Consider the following 23562-nt stretch of genomic DNA (forward strand, 5'->3'; position numbering starts at 1 on the left):
AATTTGCTTCTTTTTTCTTATTTTTAATACCAGAAATGAGATAAAATAAAACAAAATAATTATATTGTGATATGTATCGTTATTATGAAATAAAATTTCTCATTTCATGAAGAATTTCTTTCTTTCTTTCTTTCTGTTTATTTATATAGCACTGCTAAATACAACCGAGGTTGTACTTTACATGAAAATAAAAAGAATAAAAGAATATAACCAAGAATTTGGTCATATTGCCCTGCCCTACTGTGACTTTTGATCTATTCAATGCATCCTTTCTCAATAAAAGTGTTCATTTCTTTAAAACAAAAAAAAACTTACTGACCCTGAACAGGTTACTATAAATTATTTCAAATGGATAATAAAATACATAATAGATGTATTTTGGCAAAAAACAAACAAAAAAAAACATGAATTATTAAATGAAACATTTCTCTCCAGAATGATATCTTGCTGGGTAAAATGTGCCAGTAGTTGTGGCTCAACTAAGAGTAAGCTTTGCCTTCAAATGCAGGAAGTACTATTACATTTTGAAGTGGGGCCAACATTTCTTCAAAGAATCCGAGGGAGAGGGAGAGGGAGCTCTGACAAAAAGAAACCCGTCGTTTCAAGAAAACGGTCAAGGATTCGGGATTCAGCTCCTTCAGCCTAAAAGTTTGGGGAACTTCGAGAAAGCAGCAGCAACATTTGATATTTCCCTGCAGCACTGACGGTTAATTCTGTATGTTGAATAATAATGTGCTTGATCATCCGGTCCATTTAACAATGCGCATTATTAAATAACTAATTTATGTTTGTATTATTTATTTGAAATATAAATCATTAACATATTCCCTACTGGCTCAATATGGCATGTCGTGTCACTGGACCACTTTTTTTTTTTTAAAGTCATATTTCTATGGTCTTGACTTGCATTATAGATGCTAATAATTTTTATCAGACATGTTTTATCTCTATCTTCCGTTTCCCTTGATGATAGTACCAAAGTACTTTTTAAATAAATTCCCCACTTTCCCCTGTTTAGTGAGCAATCTCATAAACATAGTGATCATACCCCATTAAAAGAAGTGCTGTAATTACTGAATGACTGGTGTCTCCCCTGGAGCAAATGACAGTCAGCGTGTAAATCACAGTGACCAACCAATCGAGGAATTTACAAGTATTTCTCCTTTCCAACAGCCATCATATACGATGCTGTGGGCGTTCTCATCTTACCTGAACATACCAGCAAATTAAAAATGACACCTTCACTAACCTAATCTGGTCTCAAATCCTCTCCGCACAAGAATCCACCCCACGTCTAATTTCCAAGCAACTTGCAATTTAAATTTCATAATCATGTTCAATCAAAGGTGTCATGTAGTTATTATTTTCACCCAGCCTTAGTTAGAATATTAATGTAACTAATAAAAACAAAACATGTCAAACAAAAATTCCCTTGTCTTGTCAGTAAATTATTTTCCTATTGTTGAAAAATAATGAAGGCATGAGTCAGAGAACACCTTCCACTATCCATTAAAAACATTTCCTGACAGCAGATGGCAGAGTGAGTTTCCATCTTAAAATCATTACGAATAAAGGACCGCAAGGTTACCACAAAGAAACCCCTGTGGAAGACGTTATTCTGTGCAATTTCACTGAGAATCACTCTCTCCCTGTGGGCAGATTACAATTCATCCACACTAGGATGAGCAGTAAATGCATAGCGTGCATCTTTATGTGATGAATCTCCATATCCTGAGGCCAGAATCCAGAAATATCATCAAGAGAAAACGTATGGCTGTAGAAATTACGAGGCCGCTTCATATGTCATGTGCACAATGTTTTTGATGTGACTGCAGATTAATGTCTACAACAAAAAACAATAGAAGGGATAGTTCATCCAAAAATGAAAATTCTTTCATTATTTACTTCAAACTGTGTATACTATATAAAAGAGTCATATGAGAGTAACTCGAGATGCACCAATACTACATTTCTTCGCAGATTCCGATAGCAGATTACTCAAAATGATATCTGATGATCCCAATACAGATATCTGATTTTCTTAAGGAAAAAAAAATTGAACTCAGTTGCACATAAACACTTGTCTTCATGACAAATTTATTCAGTAAATAAGCTCCTCTCTAAGTGTTTTTAAAGATAACGAAATAAACTGTGAACATTGGATAACTTTCCTGAGGCAATTGCAACGTTACATATTGTTCACAAGCTGCTTTAGCCACATCTTACTGTGGTTTAAACACTGATTGAACGATTACATGAGACATGATACATTTCTGTAAGTTGTACTTTATCTTTCCACATATCTTTTGATGTTCATGCATGTTTTTCATGTTATCACTTGTATTAAAAAGGTAGTGATGACTCACACTGAACTGAGGCGCTAAAGCGATCTGTCCCATCAAATTTATTGTTTCAATTATGTGATAAAATAACCAGAATTTGAAAGCTGAGACTTTGTTTCTTATCAGAAGTAACAAAGCTGTTTGCGATTAATGGATGGGAGGTGCGCTACAAATAATGTTTGGAGCATGGAAAAACCGCAGACCTGGCAACCCTGGCTTGAACTACGGGTAATATGGTAAAAAAAAATAGCCTGTTTAACGTCACTTTTTAAAAAAAATTTATGGTGTTTTTGTTGCATTAACTTAGAAAGCCCTAAATTTAACACAAGAGACATTTTCTTTTCCACAGTATAAGTTGCAGTCTGACACGTTTTCCCGTCCCCTTTGATTGACAGAATATAATCAGCCCTGATCATCAGCTTTTTTTAAACAATTGGCCGATGGCCAATAGACAAAATTGCTTTTATCAGATACCGATAATTGGCCAATACATCGGTGAATCCCTAAGAGTAACCATTGGAGTGTCTATCATGCTTCAAAAAAATCATTATTTGCATTAAAATAAAAATAATAAATGAATAAGTATTGAATTTCCAAAATAAGCTAAAATAAAATCAGCTTCACAGACGGTGAACTGAAAAAAAAAATGGAAGAACCTGCACAGTGAACTGCTGTAATGATAAAGGACATCAGACTTTACTAAGAAGCTGTTCAAGGCTGAGGAAGGACATTCTCTTGCAGGAAATTGAGGCAATCTCCTCCCCTGGCATTCATGCAAATACACAAATAAGTTTCAACATGCATATCCGATTTAATCAGCCAGGCACCTAATTACTGTTCAGATTAAACTGCCATTAGATATTAAGTCACCAGTGGCAAAGTGTTAATAAGATTGAGCATTGTGATGCAAACTTTAGATCGCTGTACCCTCACAGTCATATGGCACGTATTTCTGATAAACCTGTCTAACATGAGCTCGGTGTGATTAGTCATCTTAAATTCTCCTCGGCACAACGCGATAAGTCTGAACCAAACTGACCTCGAGCATTTCAATACACAAGCTGTCCTACATGTTCATCTGATTTGGCAGCCCATGAATATTTCCCCTTGAAAACTCATTATAGTTCAAAAATTAGCACAAGGAGAATAGTACAAACCAGAAATAATACAGTCATATTTGAAAAGCCTGTAGGTCTAATGATGCTGGAACAATTCCTTTTCTCTATAATAGTGATGGCAGCTGCTGTTTGAGACGTTTATGAGACGAGCTCAGCTGGAGCAAACAGATGGTCCAATAGTTCCTGGTTTTGGCTAAATTTATATCAGATGTCACATTGATGAACTCAGAGATGCAAGGAATAATGTAAATCAGCTCAAACAGTTTGCTGCATGAAAGAAGGGAGGAATACATTTTACCTTCTCGCATCTTTTGTGGTACTCTGCATAAAAGATTTCCACTTGTCAGCAGAAAGCAAGCACTAAAATCCTCAAATGCTTACAGGTCACGGGGTCAGCTGCATCAAAATCTGCATGAAAAACCATGTCAAATGTCTGTTTGCATAATTAATGCACAGACACCATTATGCAGCCTAAAATATGAGGGTAAGAGACAAGAGTAATACTTTATGTTATGGACAAGGCCAAAGAGAAATCATTCTATTCACTGCTTGCAAAATGGGCTAACAATAAAACTTGGCTGCCTTTGCAGTAGAATGGAGTTTTTTTTGTTTTTTTTATCAGTGCTGCCTGACTAGAGAAAACAGAGCAAAGGCTGTTGTCTTCCCTTTTGCCAAATAGGTTAGAAACTGGGCATGTTGCCGTCCATGGCCAATCCCACCAGTTTGCCAGAGTCAAGTACTGCCTTGCTTTAGTAGAAAATACTACTAAGCAAACTTTGACAAGAATTTAAAGAGTAAACGTTTAGCGGGAGTGAGTTACTTTTGGTTTCCAGTGAAAAGATCCAGTGCGTTGTAGGCAGAGGCTAAAGGCAGCAAAGAATTGTAAATACGGAGAGAACACTGCGACGGACAATCTGAAAAACCTGTTTTTGGAGTCAACATTTCAAACTGGATGACTACGAACACTGTTTTATGCCTCCCATAGCAAAACGCCATTGCATACAGGTAATAAAGCAATATTATTCCATTTTGATCATAATGCTGTTTAAAGAGTAGACAAAGTGGGATACAATAACTGTACTGTTAATAACCCTCTGTTGATCCGACTGTCTGTGGGTGGGAATACAAAAATGAGAAAGTATAATCTGTTTTTACGAAAGCCTTGGAGCTGTCAAAAGTCTGGACTTTTGCTGACAATTAAACGTGAATTTCTTGGTCCAGGTAACACAGAACGAGTAAACATTGTTCATTTACATATGCTACCGACATTGTTACAATAAAAAAATGGTTTCAAACATTATTAATTTGCATAAATTATAAGTATAGCGAAGTATAGTTGTGCACTGAATAATTGTTTTTAATTAATTGGTAACACTTACAATTACAATAAGGTTAAATGTGTTAACATTGATGCAATAGGTATCACAAACTTGCAATGAATAATTCTTTTACAGTGTTTACAACCCCAAATCAGATCAAATCAAGTTGGGACAGTATGGAAAACACAAATAAAAAAAGAAAGTAGTGATTTCTAAATGTACTTTGACTTGTATTTCATTGCAGACAATGTGAACACAAAATATTTCATGTTTTGTCTGGTCAACTTAATTTCATTTGTAAATATACATCCTTTCCTGTCATTCAGACCTGCAACACATTCCAAAAAAGGTTGGGACAGGAGCAATTTAGGGCTAGTAATCAGGTAAATTGGTTAAATAATGATGTGATTTGAAAAAGGTGATGTCAAAAGGTGATTGTAATTATGATTTGGTGCAAAAGCAGCATCAAAGAAAGGTCTAGTCCTTTAGGAGCAAAGATGGGCAGAGGATCGCCAGTTTGCCAACAAATACGTGAGAAAATAATTACCAATCAATAATAAGCAAATGGTGGAACTGATCAAACTAAAAATGAAAAAAAAAAAAAAAAAAAATCAGGATATGCTGATGCAGGAAGATCTGCATGTAATAAAAATTGTCCATGTACTTTCTGTTTGTGCATTTATTGTACACAATTCATCAGTAAATGTTATTCCAAAGAAAGTCTTCATAATCTTTATCCAAAATGTAATCATTCCTTCTTCCTTTGAAACTCCTCCTCCGTTCCTGACAATTCCTGATGGATAAAATCAACCCACTTTTTCTTTTATTGAATATCTTGTTTTTCTCTGAAAAATGCGAACAGCAATTCACATTGACTTTAACATTAATTTCAAATTAAAACTATGCTGACACACAAACCACTTTTTTAATTTTGTCTGCAGTTTGACATGGCTATAATGCAACAAAACTGTCATGCTTATTAATTTACAATTAGTTACACAGAAGAAGACAACAAACACAAAAGTTCTGGCTCCCAAACGCTTCTCAAGTGCAAGAACTTGCCGGCAGCCATCACCTCTTCAGTCTGGCTGCTAGGTTAACAAGAAACAGTTCGATTAACCACGATAAGCATCATGCATGTTGAAGAGCTTAAGTCGCCACGCTGAGAGGCACATTAGCATAGGCCAGGTACAAGCAGCCCTTTATTTTACTCTTCATCTCCTCATGCTTTTTTTGAAGCAGGGCCTGGGGACAGGCAGAACGTCCGTCCCCGCTTTGATAAGAGCAGAAGCGCCAAGCTGCTTCTCTGATGAGCGCAGGTCTGTTCGTGCGCAGAGCGTTCCTGGAGGGCCTCAGCATGGTATAGGCCTCTGAAGTCCAGCTTCATCTGAATAATGTCAGATAAGCAGCTGCTACTCACCAGAAAGCAACTATTGAATTGGTTCCTTGGGCTGCCTACAATATGTTGCCCTTTACTTCGCCCTCACTGTATAGCTGTCATTGTGCAAGACGAACACAAAGTCAGTGATGCTACAGTGAGAAAACAGCCAAGGCATAAGCACGGCAAGATTAAGGGCTTGTTCGTACTAGATGGTATAGAGAGATGGGGTGAGAACATGCCGGGGGCAAGACTCCAACCCACACAAACAATGCAAAGAAGAAACATATTTGAAACAGTATATTACCAATATTTTGTACATTTTACTGGCTGCCATCTACTGGTTATAGTGGTAATTTCAAGTCTTTTTTATTTTTAATTCACAAAAGTGTTTGTTTTCCATCTTGAAACTTCTAGTTTTTCAAATGGGGATAATCTTTGAAGTATGAACAAATAATGTTTTTGGTTATCACATAAAATGTCAAATTTAAATTTGATCATATTTAGAGCTTTGAAGTGCTGGAAAAAGTAGTGTGAAGCACTTGTTGAAAGCCTTTGATTGTATGAATATTCTACCACAATACCATGGTTAGAGTTAGCATTACTACATCCATGGTATATGGATCCATGGTGAATGTTGGTGATTTGTGGACTGAAAAGACTTCTCTAATTTGTTTGTTCATGGCACAATGTTTCTCCTGGTTTCCACACCAGCACTGTTTGATCTGATATATATGGTTTTTAACAGAGAATTCTGCGCTGAATTTGAATGTTTCTCTCTAGATCTTGCAACGATGCTATTGATTCTGTGAAAAATTCAAATGCTTTATCACTGGATCTCCCAGCCTGTGTTGTAGTAACAGTGTCACGTGATCGAGTAACCTGTTCTGAGCTCATCCTGCGTTATCTAATAATGGTCTAATAATGGTCTAATAATGGTCTGCACTGCACAGCTCAAACGAGTAGCGCGGTTTCGTTCTGCTTTTGTTTAGTTTGCCGTTTGATATTTCTCATATCCAACAGAAATGGCAAACAAACGAGTTTTTGATGTCTTTATTCACTTATCCTGCATTGTGCTTTTTATTCAAGATCGAGTCTCACTGAGAGAAAGGCCTGAGTAATGTTGGGCAAATGTTTTCCACCCTCTGCCCTTTTACTCGCCTGTCTGTCTCTCTCTCTCGGGTAGCGCGGCAGGACCAGAATCACAAATTAGTGTCGCCTTCACACTCTGACTGTCAGAGGAGATCTTGAGGTCCACCCGCTCTGTCGCCGGAGGGGGGCATCTATGGAGTGTCAGAGGATGGCTTGACAGTAAATGAAAAATAACCACAGGCAATAGAAGCCATCGCTGTCCAGGTGCTCCCACTGAGGTATCTGGCGTACACCTGCTCGGCCTCTCTATCTTAAGGCACAACGCCGGTGCAATAACGGACACGGCTTGAGCCGAGAGTTATGTGGTCCCTGTTTAACCTGCAGGCGATGATTAAAATGTTCATTAACACCGTTCATTAACAGGTGATCAGGTACGTCATCCCCCTTGCCGAAGACCACCTGGACCCACCTACGCGACCCGCTCATCTCCGCTCTGCTGTGAACGCACCACCTCTGATTAATAAAGACCAAGCTCTCTCACACACGACGGGGATCCGCATTAGTCCAAGTAAACACAATAACCCACATTACCCACACACGGCTGCACACTCATCTACACCTTTCCACCAAAGCGGAGGCGCGAACAACAAAACGGCTTCGCTTCCAGAGCCCAACAGGGACGAGTAAATACAATCCGCCGTGTAATGAATTCGAAATATGAAATTATTAACGCTTTTCTGGCTGCACTAGTGAAGAATGGACTTCATTGACTCATTAACTGTGGCTGTCATCGGAGAGAGGCGAAAGCGCGGCACGTTTATTCATTTTTAAATAGCACCCTGATCCATTTCCTGAACTAAGATTAATTTCGCCTGTCAGAGGCTCAAACAAATTAATGCATTATAAGTCAAGGAGGGCTGATGAAGCCATGAATCCAACACAATTTGAATGCCAACATCTTGTACCATAGTGAATATGGGATATATCCAAATAGTTTGAGTGTATAATACATGCGATGAAATTTTATTTTTGATTAAATAAAACAAAAAATAAATCCCTAAAAACTAAAATCATTCCTTTCAATTGTTTCACAACATTACAGTATGAAAAATGGGTATTCATAGACTGCATTTAACAGTGTTAATAAATTAGTGCTTTTTAAGATTAACTTCAAGTGAACGTTAGAAGTCTCATATGCTCACCAAGGCTGCCTCACCATTTATTTTATCAAAAATACATTAAAAACAGTAATCCTATGAACAATTACAATTTAAAATAATTTTTCTATTAGAATACATTTTTGAAATATAATTTTTAATTTTGTGATGGCAAAGCTGAATTTTCAGCAGCCATTACTCCAGTCCTCAGTGTCACATGATCCTCAGAAATCATTCTTATGAAATGTTCTGAGAATCAAATCAGCATATATTAGTATCGAAAAAATAAACAATTACGCTGCTTAATATTTTTGTGGAAACTGTGATATATTTTTTCAAGAATCTTTGATGAACAAAGTTCAAAACGCATCATAAATGTCCTTACTCTCATATTTACTCGTCGCCCTTGCTAAAATGAAAACATTTATTTATTTAAAAACGTAAGGGTGGGCAAACCACACTTACCAAGAGCAAAAGTCTTTCATATGGGATGTGTTATGTTCAAAAAAGCTAGACTAACTGAATAGAAAAGTTAGCCAAGAAATCTAGACGCACCCTGGCGCCAGCAAAAATTATTTTGCAGCAAAGTGTGGTCTAGCAACTCTCTTGCTAGACCAACACTTTGAGCTGGAAAAACAAAACTTTTGAGCTGGAAAAACAAAAAACTGGTCCGGCCAATCAGATCGTGTAGAGTTGGTGGGCGGGCTTAACATATGACGGCAGAGTTATGACGGTTCCGCGTGATTTCCATAGGTGATTTCCCTCTGCTTGAAAACAAAGAAGATGCTGCTGGCGAACAGCGGTCTTTCGAATCGGCTTTGCCCGAGACTCTGGATGACTTGGAGTTAAGAGAACGTCACTTAAGTCATTCCTAAAAAAGGAAGATGTGTTCAGAGTTTTGACGACCGGATACGGCAAAAGTTTAATATACCAACTAGCTGGTTCACTGGTGGAAAAACGCATGGGACTCACTCAGCCACAGCCGTTCGTTGCTCTGGTTGGTTGTAGCGCTATCCTATTGCGTGCCGAGGGATATTGAAAGACAACCGTTTATCCCGCCCCTCGGATTGAGGTATGCCAATTGTGAGTTCCCAGACCTAACATCTTGATGTAGGTCTGGCTTGCCAGGCTATAGAAAAGTATGAAGCAGTTTTAAAACTTTTCTGAGATTGTCCAAACTGTCGGCTAAAAAAAACAGCACACTGTTAGAACAACACTGCTAAAAAAATGCAGCTGAATAATCAAGAAAAAAAAAGGTAAATAATCTAGATAAACTAGTCGACCTTGCAAAACGACTAGTTGGTTGTTGTCAAAGCACTTCACTTCAGAACAAATCCTGTAAGTTCTCAGTTCACACTACGCAGATACAGATTTATCTATTGTAACAAGCTGCATAACTACCATTCATCGTCTGAGACAAATGTAGTGTTCTCTCAGCTCGGGTTATCCCAGAACTGATGACTCTCCCTTTGACCCATATTTCTGAAAGAAAGAGAAACCTCTGCAAGTGACAAGACTCTTAACCTCCCTCATTTGCATGATTTCATGTTCACTTCCAATGCTTAATAAAAGGATATTTGATATGGGAATGAAAAAGATTCTTCAATTTCACATTTTGGTGGAGCGAGGCGTTTATCTAATTGCATGTTTTAATCCAGCACTAGCAAAAACGTAATAGCAGTTCAACTTTGGGGAGACACAAGGAATTCTTTTTAAACATATCACGATCTCAGAAGCGTGGGTTCTCGAAAGATCACATCGGGAGCACACTATCATTAAAGCAAAACTTTCAAAAGAGCTCATATTGTGTGTGCAGTCTGACAGGACATGAAAAAGGCTCGTATTGCACGCTTGTATATCAATTTGATGTGTCCCAACCATCCTTTTCAGTTGCTGTTCAACATCAAAGTCAGAGTACAGTACGGACACATCATTAGCCCAGAAGACATGGAGGGTGGAATCATTTAAGCCCTGTTCTACAACCTAGTGAGCTGCCTCGCTGTCTACAGCCTACATAGGCAGCATCCGTCACGGAACCTCATGCGTGCGCGCCTACAAACAATGTTAAACACTAAAGACTTGACTCACAATTGATTTAAATAGAGTTTGAGGTTAGCATGATGCTAAGCTATGATTGCACAATTAAAACAAAAAATAAACAACAAAACAAAAAATAAATGTTTCAATAATTAATTTGTTAAACATAAAAAAACGAATTGTTTTATTTAATTTTAACTACATTTAATTATCACGAAATCTCACATTCATATACACTGAACTATTTTAAAATAAAAAAAGTTTATTTATACTGGCATTGCTCGTCTGCCATTTTGGATTTATCTTTTCACTTGAGCTGGTCACAATGCATTCTGGGAGTGCATTCCCTGTGAAGGACATATAAAATGTCTGCCGTAAAATGTGGCTAAAACTGTGTAAAATTTGATTAAAGGAGGCATAATTACTATGCCTAACCTTCAAGTTGGGAGCATATCTTTGATGCTTTAAAATGCTGCCTCCATAGGCAGCTCACTTGGTTTTCAAATGGAGTATTAGACTCACATGTGGTGGCCTCCATTTTTCTAGTTTTTATTTCTTGCAACAATGGAGAGAGAGAGAGAGAAAGCCAGGGAGAAAGCAAATGGGGAAATTTGCATCAATAGTGCTGCCTGGTGCATCCAACAAGGAGCCATAATAGACCCGGCATACACGGCATGATCCGGCTGTATAAAACTCTTTATTAGGCATTCGTTCGGGGTTTCTCTGAGGCTCAATCCCCTGTAGGACCGCTCTTCCACACACAGATCTGACTGATACTGTAATAGCACGACGCAATGCGAGCTGGGAGAGCTGCGACTGCTGATCAGTGAAGAGGAGCGTGTTTGTCAAATCCATTAAAAAGATGCAAAGCGCAATCTTAAAAGTTCACAACCAATAGTTGCTGGGTGTACATCACCCAGTTAGCTGGATTTATCGGAGGGCTGAGACGCAAACAACCCACACAGGAATTTTGATAAACTCTTCTCATTTCAGCTCCTGTAAGGCATACGTTTATTTTGCATATAAGAGCTGTGCTACCACACTAAACTTACTGCATGGAAATATCTTACAATGTTCATCTGATGCAATCTGTTGATGGAATGATGTAGAGATAATTGAAATTCCCACCATATCGCAGAAAAACTGTGAAATTATAGACAGGCTGTTCAAACATATGACAGCATCCCACTGAGGGATATGTCATTCATCACACACATGCTTAATAGTCTGCAGCAACGAAGGAAGAACTACAATGCAATATTTCAATAAAAGGTTGGTTTTTTTTAATTAGACATGTTTTTGGGCTCCTTATAATCCCTCCAGGTAGAGGCCTGCATTTCAGCCCGAGCCCGACGGGCCCCGACTTATTTATGCTCCTAGGGCCGGGCTTCGGGCCAATTTTCACGTCATAGTTCACACGCGGGCCGGGCCTCGGGCCTGTTTTAGGCTTATCTTTTTTATAGCCTATTTTAGACATTAATTAAAATAAAACATGAGAAGATGACGATTGAAAAGCAAACATAGAAAGACGTTTTATAACCTATCACACTGACATAAGACTGACACATGACAGTCTGCTCATGCTCACGCTCACGCACACACACACACACACACAGGTTTCCCGGCGGCGCGATCTGAGATTCGCGCGACCGGCTCGTTCTAGTGTCCCGCTATGGTAGCGAGCGTGACTTCAGCGCAGCTGGAAAAAGTACGACTGGATTAAAACCTTCCACTGTGGATGCTGTGCTTTTTCTTCACGATGCTCTGAGACTGTTCTTAGCCATGTTAGGAGGAGGTTGTTTTTTGTTTGATTGGACTTTATTTTCATGAGTCTGTTGGAAACTATTGGAAATGGATTTTTGAGGTAAGATAACCTGCATGTTTGTTTTTAATGTAATTTATTTGATTTGTTTAGATTGCATTCTCTGTATTGTAGCCTATATTATAAATTCATTTAGTTTGCGAGCGCTGTTGCGACTGAGCAGCAGAGCAGTTTGCCTCAGCTTTTCAAAAATGACAATAAACGTTTAAACTAACGTTAACTGTCTGTGTGATATGCTTAAGTTGTTTTATATCTATGGATTTTATTGTAGCCAAGTAGTTTTATATCTATGGATTTTATTGTAGCCAAGTAAAGTGTTGATTTGAGAGGCTATAAATCAATCAATGGATCAAACATGTTTAACTCGCTGTCGGCTGCTTGGTCGTCATAAATTTTGTTTTTTGTTTTTTCTTAATTAACTTTATAAAGAAATGAAAATAAACCTACCGGTAAATACTTTGCCATTGAAAACAAAATATATCTGGTTTACTGACTGCAACATAGGTCAGGCTGTTTATCTTTTTTTTTTTCTTTTTTTTTTTACGGGCTCGGGTCGGACTCGGGCTGATCATTCTGATGAGCTGTCGGACACGGGCCGGGCTAGGGCCTGAGCGTCTCGGGGCAGGGCCGGGCTAGGGCCTAGATTTGAGGCCCGTGCAGGGCTCTACCTCCAGGAGCTTGGATTGTCTCCAGACCCAACGCATCACTGCACAGATAACGACGTTTTTTAACATAAAATATAATTAACAGTCCTTTTCTCAACCAAATATTTCATGTTAATGTGTTTGACTTTGATAAGGTGATTTTATCTGGCAACAAGTTTTAAAGTTTTAAAAAGCCTTCTGAATCTTAAGAGGTGGTCAAATTTATTTCAAACATGCTATAGTATGCGAACATTGACTGACCGTCATTGCCTTGGCTGCCTTCCCTTTTCAGCATTTGGACAGCTCCAACATACTTCTTCAGCTGAACCTTCAGAACCTCATTCTCTCTGTAAAAATAAAAATAAAAATATAATAAGAGAGATAAACAAATTGCACATAGAAGCTGATTTGTTAGACAAAAAACTAATTTTTAAAACTAACATGAATTGAAAAACAATTAGCAGGCTCTCAGAGAGAAAAATCATGTGTGGATATTTCACACTAAAGAAAGGCAAAGCTAAACATACTATTAATTCAAATATGTTTAATTCTTAAAGGTAGGGAATGCAATTTCAGAGAGGCTAGCAATAGCGAGCTAGCTTTGAAAGCATGAGATCCCACCCTATATGATTAATTGCTAAATCCTTTTTTTACATTTTAATTGATTCACGCCCCAATTAAAATAGAAATACAACACTATTTGAAATAACAGCTTGCATCTTCCATACAAAATACAGGAAAATAGTGCATAAAAGGATCTATTAACATAATCCAATACTTTCCTGGCATTCAGGATATATGTGCAGTTAGAAGCCCACTGAGAGACTCCCACAGCAAGCCACCCACTGAATTCAATTCCAGGAACTGCTTTACACAAAGTTTAATAAGGCTGTTCTAGGGAACAAGATGTGTGTGCATGCGCATGTGCACTTTCTTACAAGGCTTGTTATTGGTGGTTTGGGAAAATCAATCAGAATCAATCCAGGTTGTGTTACTGTGAAAAACATCACTTCCTATTCCTCCAGGATGCATTTTGTAGCTCGCTTATCACTGCCTATTCTATACCCTTCAATAGACGGAGAGAATGAAGGAGATCCAAAGGCGTCTGGCAGGCTCTCAAAGGAGGAGACTCGTCGTTTTTCGCACCGGCGAGCTGCGCACGATTCGGTGGCGATTTAATTAAAGTTAATAAGTGACAGCTTCTCTATAGGGAGGACTCAGCAAGTCAGGTGTGCCACATTGATCTTTTCCATTGCCCCTGCAGAGCGAGCCACGGTATGCACACATGCCATTGTATTCATATTAGAAGACTAACATCCAGCACAAGAGGGGGACTGCAGGTGTCCCTCTGAAGGGCTTATGGGTCACATAGTGGTCTACTTAATGAGTACCACCTTGGACAGACACAATGTCATTCACTTGAAAGTAACATGCACAAGTCTAAAAAGATATGCATGTCTAAATCATTTATCCATTTCACAAAATGGTCACTGGTCTTAACAGTCAGTGGTTTCTGTTGGTTTAAATTAAACCTTTAAACTTCAATCATGATTTAAAGCGCCCATTCAACTGAGACTGCCTTGCTTTCGGTCACTGAAGCTCTATGGATTCCAAATCATCCCTTCTCATTCTGCTAGATTTCGACACAGTTTAGGCCTGTTTACACCAAGAACGACAAGTATAAAGATAAAGATATACCGGTAGTTCTAAAAATAGTTCTAAATATAAAAGAACAACAGAGTCCACACCGCAACTATAACGATAATGACACAGTCAAACGATATCGTTGGAATCACTTTCAGAACAATATTTTGGTAGCTGATAAAACATTGACAGCCAATCAGAATCCATCCTGCTTTAAAGAGCTTGAGCATTTAAAGGAGAAGACGCCAATCCTGCAGCTTGCGCTTAGAATAAACAATGTCATCGTCCACTGGTGTGGACACTAATATTCGTTTTTGGTGCAAACAGGCCTTTAATCATCAGAACCTTCTGTCCACTCTGTAATCACAGGGCATAACCGGACTCCACTTTGCTGGTCTGGGCTGAGGGAGAAATCCAAAGCACATCAACTGGTCATGGGGGTTCCTCAGGGATCTGTTCTTAGACCTCTCCGCTTCTCCATATACACTACATCGCTGGGACCCATTATACCGGCACATGGTTTGTCCAATCATGCTGATGACACACAGCTCTACTTTTCATTTCAACCAGATGATCCAACGGTAGCCGCACAGATCTCAGTCTGCATGGCAGACATCTCAGCAAGGATGAAAAAACATCACCTCAACCTAGCAAAGACAGAGCTTCTTGTCTTCCCTGCCTGCCACTCTGACTTTACTGCACAATTTCATCATCCAGCTAGATTCATCAACAATAATCCCATCAAGTTGTGCCCGGAATCTTGGAGTAATCTTTAATGACCAGCTGACCTTCAAAAGACCACATTTCAAGAATAGCACAATCATGCATGTTTGCACTGCACAACATCAGGAAGTTTAGGCCCTTCCTAACGGAGCATGCTGCACAACTTTTCGCCCAGGCCCTTGTAATTTCTAGGCTGGACTATTGCAATGCTCTTCTGGCTGGACTTCCATCATGAACAATCAAACCTCTTCAAATGATTCAGAACACAGCAGCAAGTCTTTAATGAGGCCAAGAGAGCCCACGTCACACCTCTGTTTATCTCTTTGCAGTGGCCACCAGTTACATAGTTACATGATCTTCCCAACTCTATCCGGAACGCCGAATCCCTGATAATACTCAAGAAACAACTGAAAACTCATCTCTTCCATCAGCACAGAATAAAATTCCTTCCATATGCTTTCACTATTCCTGTTCTAGCTTTTACTAATCTAATTGATGTCTGAAACTTTGTATTACTAGCACTTATCGTGTTTATTTCCTCTTTATGATAAATTGTTTGTTGCATTCCTCATTTGTAAGTCGCTTTGGATAAAAGCATCTGCTAAATGAATAAATGTAAATGTTCACTTAAACACACTTGTGACATATTATTAAAGTATGACTCTTGCAACGTGCTTCACACATGCAACCTTACACAGACCCAGGAGAGAAATGTTTTCTATTAAAAAAACACTTAATAAATTAATTCCCTAAATGTAAATTCATTAAGGAAAATGGATTATAGAAAAAGTATTAAAAGAATAAGCTACAAAGGATTTAGCACTTGGAATGCATTACATCCTCCCTGGTTGCAGAATTATGCAAAAAGTTCCCCAGAACCGTAACACCCATCATTCATAAAATTCTATAAATGTATACTATAATAGCGTGTTATGTATTTTGTTTATGAACACAGAAGAAAGTTCCACAGACCTATAACATCCGTATTCATAAAATTCATATAAATTCTGATTCAAATTTTGGCACACAGATGATTAATTGGTCCTATAATCTTAACAACCTTATAATTATAATTCTTATAAATCTTGTAATTATGCATAATATTGTTTAATTAAAATAGCCGCTGCATCATGAAAATTGCGTCATTATTTATTTTAATAGTTTGTCATTTATATATTCTAATAATAAAAAGTCACCATAGATCTGAATTAAATAGCCTAATGACCAATATATCCTTTAAATTAAGCTATAACGAATACATTAATAATATCTTAATAAAAGTGATCTTACTCTGTTAAAAATATTTTATTGGTCTGAATCTCCTGGAACAACAGCTAGAGCAGGGGTTTGTGAGGAACCACAGGGGGTTCATGAGTTTAAGTCATAAAATTGAAAAAAAATAAACAATAAACAAATCATTTTAAAATAAAAAAAACGATTAAAATAAAACCCTCAAGAAGATGAAATATTTGATCGTTTACCTTCATGCCATGTGACCAGAACCATGAAGATGTTGAACCATGACTGTGTTGTTAAATTATTGATGAATTAACGTAAAATCTCAAGAAGGAATATTTACTTCAAGTATATTCTCTAAATGTTCGGCTGACAAAAGTTTGGGAATTCTAGAGGTACGAGGTACCTCACCAACTTCAATCAACAATGTTGAATGCATAAAATATATTTTGTAGAATTCTACAGATTTTCCTTCAGCACTGCCAATGTAAAAAAGCCCTAGACATGACTATGCACGACCGCAGTCTAGATGCCCTTCCCAAAACCCATTTCTATCTCCCTAAGGCTACAGGTAAATAAAATGCCAAGCACAGAACCGGCATTATGCAGCAGCTGCTACTATCTTTAGTGTTACAGAATGTGGCGATTACAGCCACAGCCGAAGTCAAATACATTTAAATGTGAATCAGAAGAATACGGTCTCGAGGTGACACGTAGACTAAACACTCTTGCAATGGTAAATACGAAAAGGGTAGGCTGGTGGCGGTGCTTTCAGATACATTACTGAGTTGACTTGTAAACGAGGCCAACTCGGTGTCAGTTTGCCTAAACAGGCTGATGAAAAGCAATTGGAGGGATGCACCATCCAGAAACGGTGCAGATGTCACCAGCATGATACTGAGTGTGGTTTTCTTCCCCATAATCCTCTCTTTGACACAGCGTCATACTGACAAGCCTGCCTCCTGCTCTCGGCCGCTGTCCTCCTACTGAGCTAAATTAATTTGTTCATTCACTCCCCACATTATCCCCCTGAGGAACCACTACATTAGAGCTGATGAAATGCTCACAAAAGCAAGATGCCTCTCCCAATAATCCCGCAGCACTTCAGGAAGACAAAAACCCTGGCAGCTCGGCACCGTTCGGTAAAGTATTATTACGATCGCCAGACGCTACCACGACCATCCCTTCATGTTTCTGCTCGTCTGGTTAAACCTGGATGTGATGGCGTGGGAGAGGATTGTGAGAGCGTTTTAGCTTCTTGCCGTATGGATCCCGCTACTTAAATACTGCCCACTGAGCCAGGCTGAATCAATGGAGCTCAACCCAAGAGCACGGTTCACAGGTGCTTCTTCTGAGCGCACAGCCACACCGAGCATTTCCACACCTTATTTTTAGCCTTTATCGACAGGGACAGATTAGGTTTCAGTCAGAAAAACAGACTGGACTCTCAACTTTTCAGTTTGCAAGACTCAGAGACAGGAAGATATGGGAAAGACTTTGGTTAGAAAAGCATGCTTTACTGAAGCAGTGGTAATCAATTTGATGTTGCTCATCCTTGGAGTGAATTAATACAACACTTGAAGGTTTCTGATGACTTTGAGGATAACTGTAACAATTTTAACTTGCGTCATTCTTTGGTTAGTCTCAGCAGCAGACCTTTTATGTATTTTTCTAATTGATTTTCTCCATAGACGTTTAAGAAATTTCTTCAATAATGATTTCTAAGCCTTAAACTTTAAAAAAATAATAATAATAATCATTCCACAAGATTAATCACCACATTTGATTTGGCAATGAAGAAAGTATTTGAAAATTTTCAAAAAGGTAAAGACTTAATGATTATAAAAGAACAACTCAAGGACTACAAATAATTTACATTACTGTTCAAAAGTTGGGGGTCATTTATAATTTATATTTATTTTTTAAGAAATTTGTCATTTTATTCAATAAAGGTGAATTAAATTGATCATATTCAGAAAAAAAAAAATCACGGTTTCAAACATTAATAGTAGTCAACTGTTTTCAACATTGATAATAATAAGAAATGATTCCTGAGCAGCAAATCAGCATATTAGAATGATTTCTAAAGGATCACGTGACACTGAAGACTGGAGTAATGATGCTGAAAATTTAGCTTTGCCATCACAGGAATAAATAAATAAATTAAATCTATTAAAATAGAAAACAGTTATTATTTTAAATTGTAATAACATTTCATAATATTACTGTTTTTACTGTATTTTTTATAAAATAAATGCAGCCTCGATGTGCATAAGAGACCTTTTTCAAAAAAAATCTTAAACCCAAACTTTTGAATGGTAGTGTATTAGAATATCCCATATCCCAGGAAGTAAGGCTGCACGATTAATCGAAAAAAAAAAAATCACGATCTCGATTCAAACATAAATGCGATCTCATTTCTTAATGATGGCGATTCACTTCCGTGTATTTCCCTGCATTCAGATCATGCTGCATTCACGCGTTATATTGGTCACACTCACACAATAACAAAACACTATTAATTCACCAATCAATCATACGGCGGTTTCATCAGGGAATGTCTAAATTAAAGTTGATGCACGTGAGCAGCGCATATTTTTTTGGGCTTGCATGTTAATCGTATTCACACCGGGAGCAGGAGCAGCACGTGAGCAGCAGTGAAACGCGGGTTTTGGCACTTTGCTGCACTGCTCACGCTCAATTAAAGTGAAAGCACACTTTTGATGGACAAAATAAATATGATTTCACACAAAAAGTAATTTCACACAGAATAAGCATGTCTAGTCAGTTTTAACAAGAACTGAAGTAGGCAAAAAAAGAAAATGAAGACTCGAAAATATTAATAGAAGTTTTAGGCTACCCATTTAAACTTGTTTTCAATTATTCAGTTTGGGTGAAAGTATGGTGTATTATAAAAAAAGCTAAAGTAAACTAGCCAGAAAATATTATAAATAGCCTACACTTTCTTTTAGTTCATGTAATACACAGACAGCTACATAGGCTAGCACAACCCCAAAACACCAGCTTAAACAATTTAGAATTTTTTTTGTTACTGCACTTTATTATACTGTATGTCATGTGTTTTTTTGTTGTTGTTGTTTTTTTGTACTTGAGTGCAATACATTTTGGATGAAAAAATGAGAATCGTGTAAGAGAATCGTGATCTCAATTCCCATGGAGAAAAATCGTGATTCACATTTTAGCAAGAATCGTGCAGCCCTACCAGGAAGTGTTTTTAATCGTTTTAATGTATTTTCTGAAAACACAGCCAATTATGCTCTAACACTACAACATTTCATGTTAATTAATACTAACATTAGCCAGCTAATGTTATCCTCTAGCTAGTCTCCACAACACACACAAACTCCGCAGGCTGCGATTCCATTTTTCACTTGAAACTTCTCTGACTGGTGGATCTCTCTTCAAGATGATGGTACATCTCTGGGAATTCAGCAGGAATTGTACATACAAAAATGCAGATAAAGTCATTTATATCCACAAATACTGTTGTTTGGCAACCTCAAAGCTCAAGGCTGTGAAGTTTGTGCCAACAAATGTAATATTTTTTTGTTGCAAGTACCAAGGTAGAGAGATGAAAAACCTGTCCATGAAATAAATTATAATCTGGCCACGAAATGAACACACATTTTTCAATTACTTCTTTGATATTGTTGTGCAACATTTGCATAGACTACTGAACAGTTATTTGTAGCTACAGTCTATTACTATCACTGTGGAATCACCAATTTCAGATTTTCTCAAACCTAAACTAAAGGGGAAAAAAAGCAACCATGTGCTTCACATGTAGGTCAGATAGCTGCTTTCTGTCTGGTGTTTGGCAAGACTAGAATTTAGGCTGATATCCTGCCTATGTGAGACCTTGTTTCGGTTAGCCTCTAGTGAAATTACCTCATGAGAGCATGGACTTTGGCCGCATGTCTCTCCTCTAGCTCAGCCAGTTTCTTCTTCAGGCTGTCCACCTCCTGCCTGAGCCCAGCAGAGTGCTCCATCTCTCCATCCAGGAGACTGCGCAGAGACCTGTGCCAAAGAGTTTAACATCATTAAGAGACACACACATCTGACCCACTTTTTCTTAGCTGTGTTTAATGACTACCAGTGCACAGGATAATTACCCAGCTGCACATTATTGACTGTGCACATCATGGCACATTTCACAAATGGGGTACAAAACAAGGCCTTATACTCACTGAAACTCAAGTAATTTTTTAACAAGGGGTCAGTGAGAGGAGACACTTAAATCTCCCCAATCTCAATAATATATATTTAGGTAATAGTGAGTTGTTTTCTATTTATTTTAAATGCAGTTTGCAATTTGTGCAATACTGTAACCAATGCTAAATCTAGTTAAAAACACTTATATACACTACCGTTTAAATCTTATGACACTATTATTACAAATTTTACAAACAATACTTCAGTGTCACATGATTCTTTAGAAATCATGCTGATTTGGTGCTCAAGAAACATTATTATTATCAATGCTGAAAACAGTTGTGCTGCTTAATGTTTTTTGTGGACACTGTGGTGCATTTTTTCAGGATTCTTTGATGAATAGAATGCTTAAAAGAACAGCAATTGTTTTAATATAGTAAATAAATGTATAATGTTACAAAAGATTTCAGTCATTTTTGATCAAGTCAATCCATCCTTGCTTAAAAAATTTTTTTATTACTTTTCAAAGAAGTTGACCCCATTTGAACAGTACTGTATTTGATTGTTACTTTACAATACACATCACATAAAAATATTAAAATCAACTACTTAACTAACTAATAAACTTAAATTTAACAATTAAACAAACTTAAATTACCATATGAGTAACACTTTACAATAAGGTCTCATTTGTTAACATCATTATTTAACATGAACTAACTGAATATATATATATACACTACCGTTCAAAAGTTTGGGGTCAGTGAGAATTTTATTTTTATTTTTTGGAGGAAAGAAATCAATACTTTTATTTATCAAGGAATAATTAATTTGATCGAAAGTGACAGTAAAGACATTTATAATGTTACAAAAGTCTTTTGAACTTCCTATTCATAAAAGAATCCTAAAAAAAAAAACTGTACAACTGACAGACCAACAACTGTTTCAACATTGATAATAATAATAAATGTTTCTTGAGCATCAAATCCTCATATTATACTGATTTGTGAAGGATCATTTGACACTGAAGACACTGACACTGGTGATGCTGAAAATTCAGCTTTGATCATAGGAATAAATTACACTTTACTATATATTCACACAGAAAACAGCTGATTTACACTGGAATAATATTTAATACTATAACTGATTTTTGTTGTATTTTTAATCAAATAAGCGCAGCCATGGTTAGCAGAAGAGAATTCTTTTAAAAGTATTTACAATCGTACCGACCCCTAAACTTTTGAACGGTAGTGTATTTTTACAGCATATATTAACCAATTGTTCACTGTTTGTTCATGTTAGTTCACAGTGCATTAACTAATGTTAACAGATACGACTTTTGACTTTAATAATGTGTCAGTAAATGTAGAAATAAAGATAAATGCTGTATAAGTATTGTTTATCATTAGTTCATGTTAACTAATGTTAACAAACGAAACCTTATTGTAAAGTATTACTGATATGTCAATTATTATTATTATTATTATTATATGTTAATTCTACAGATTATATATAAAAAATAAGATATTGTATCATTTTAATGAAAGTCAGTATCATGGTGTGACCGGCTAAAATCACAATTTTAAAGAAAATACATCCATGAAACACAAGCAGAACACATTTCTGAAAATTGCTAAAAAACGTTCTCACCCAAAAGAATAGTTTTAAGAACAGATTTCTAGACAAATCTGTTCATGTTTCATGAATGAGCAAAAGGTGCAATCAGTGAAAACGGTAAAGAAATTCTTACGTGTTCTGCTCAGTGAGTTCATCTTTCCTGTTCATCATGGCCACAATGGCTTGCCGCAGTTCAGCTAAGGATGGAGAAAAACAATGTTATAAAGGTATCAAAACCTACTCAAAATGAACAATGGCTTTTGTCCTCACCCAACTCAGAAAAAAACATGACTTCTGAACAATAAGACTCAATATCTCAGAGGGATTTAATGTCCCACACCAGTCTTCATTCTTTCAATAAGGGTTACTGTTTTATACCACTGACATTTTCATTTGTATAGCACCACAGAACTAATAAAGAGAACTATGTGAGGCTTAAAATATCAGCCAGACATTAATTTCTTTAAAATGAAGGTGACGTGAAAGGGTAAGGCATTTATAACACAGCCGTAAGGGGAGCCTCTGCAGATTCTGTCTCAAAACACATTAGTCTGTGAATAATCCGAGTGAAACATAAAGCTCTGACTGGGAAGCATTATTACAGCACTTCAAAACACTAGTAAAAAACGGCAGCACTTGGTATAGTCTAAATCCAGACTTTCATGGAGAGTAAAGAGGACAGAGAGAGAGAGTCTTTGTTGTCGCTGCACTCTCAAAGCTGGATAACCTGGCACTGGGTAACCTAGATAACCCCAACAACACGGCTCCAAAAGACAAAGTCTGAACACTCCTATCAGTCCATTATCATTTAATGAATCTCAGAGGAACCGTAGGCTTGGACGGAGCCATCTATATAAACCTGGCTAGCCTGATCCACATTTAACAAGTTTAAAGTACTCTCAGCAAAAGAAAGTCAAAGATGTCTTTGTTACTTTTTTATTTTATTTTATTTTTTAGTAGCAACAACATTGGTACAGCGATGTAGCTCAATTATTGCGTCTCTAAGAGAAAAAGCTTATCAGACCACCAGAGATCCATTTGGCAGCCATAGGCGTAATCAGAAAGAGCTTCAGTAAACTTGTGTGCAATGTCCCTTTAAAAAACTATTTCCAGAAAATGGTTTCAAGAAAAGGACTACACTTGTTTTTTAGTCATTTTTCTGTGTGGTTTGTATATAGTAAAGCTGGCAAAGTGATACACTCAGGACTTGAGTTGTTGGGATGTGATTTTTACACATAAAAAATTTTTTTTTGAAAA

The 23562-nt window shown here is 37.2% G+C and overlaps 1 protein-coding gene across 1 annotated transcript in view; it reads right to left on the minus strand.

Annotated features, from left to right (window-relative positions):
• Positions 1–23562, minus strand: part of snx29 (sorting nexin 29) — a 121952-nt gene that overhangs the window by 79957 nt on the left and 18433 nt on the right. The window contains exons 12-14 of the mRNA XM_056255418.1: positions 22439–22502; positions 20422–20550; positions 13171–13256 (exon numbers count right to left, since the gene is read on the minus strand). Coding sequence (XP_056111393.1) covers positions 13171–13256; positions 20422–20550; positions 22439–22502 — 279 coding nt within the window. The remainder of the gene's footprint in view (positions 1–13170; positions 13257–20421; positions 20551–22438; positions 22503–23562) is intronic.

This window comes from Rhinichthys klamathensis, unplaced genomic scaffold (assembly GCF_029890125.1).
Source record: "Rhinichthys klamathensis goyatoka isolate OS25496 unplaced genomic scaffold, OSU_Roscu_1.1 h1tg000121l_1, whole genome shotgun sequence".
Classification (NCBI taxonomy): domain Eukaryota; kingdom Metazoa; phylum Chordata; class Actinopteri; order Cypriniformes; family Leuciscidae; genus Rhinichthys; species Rhinichthys klamathensis.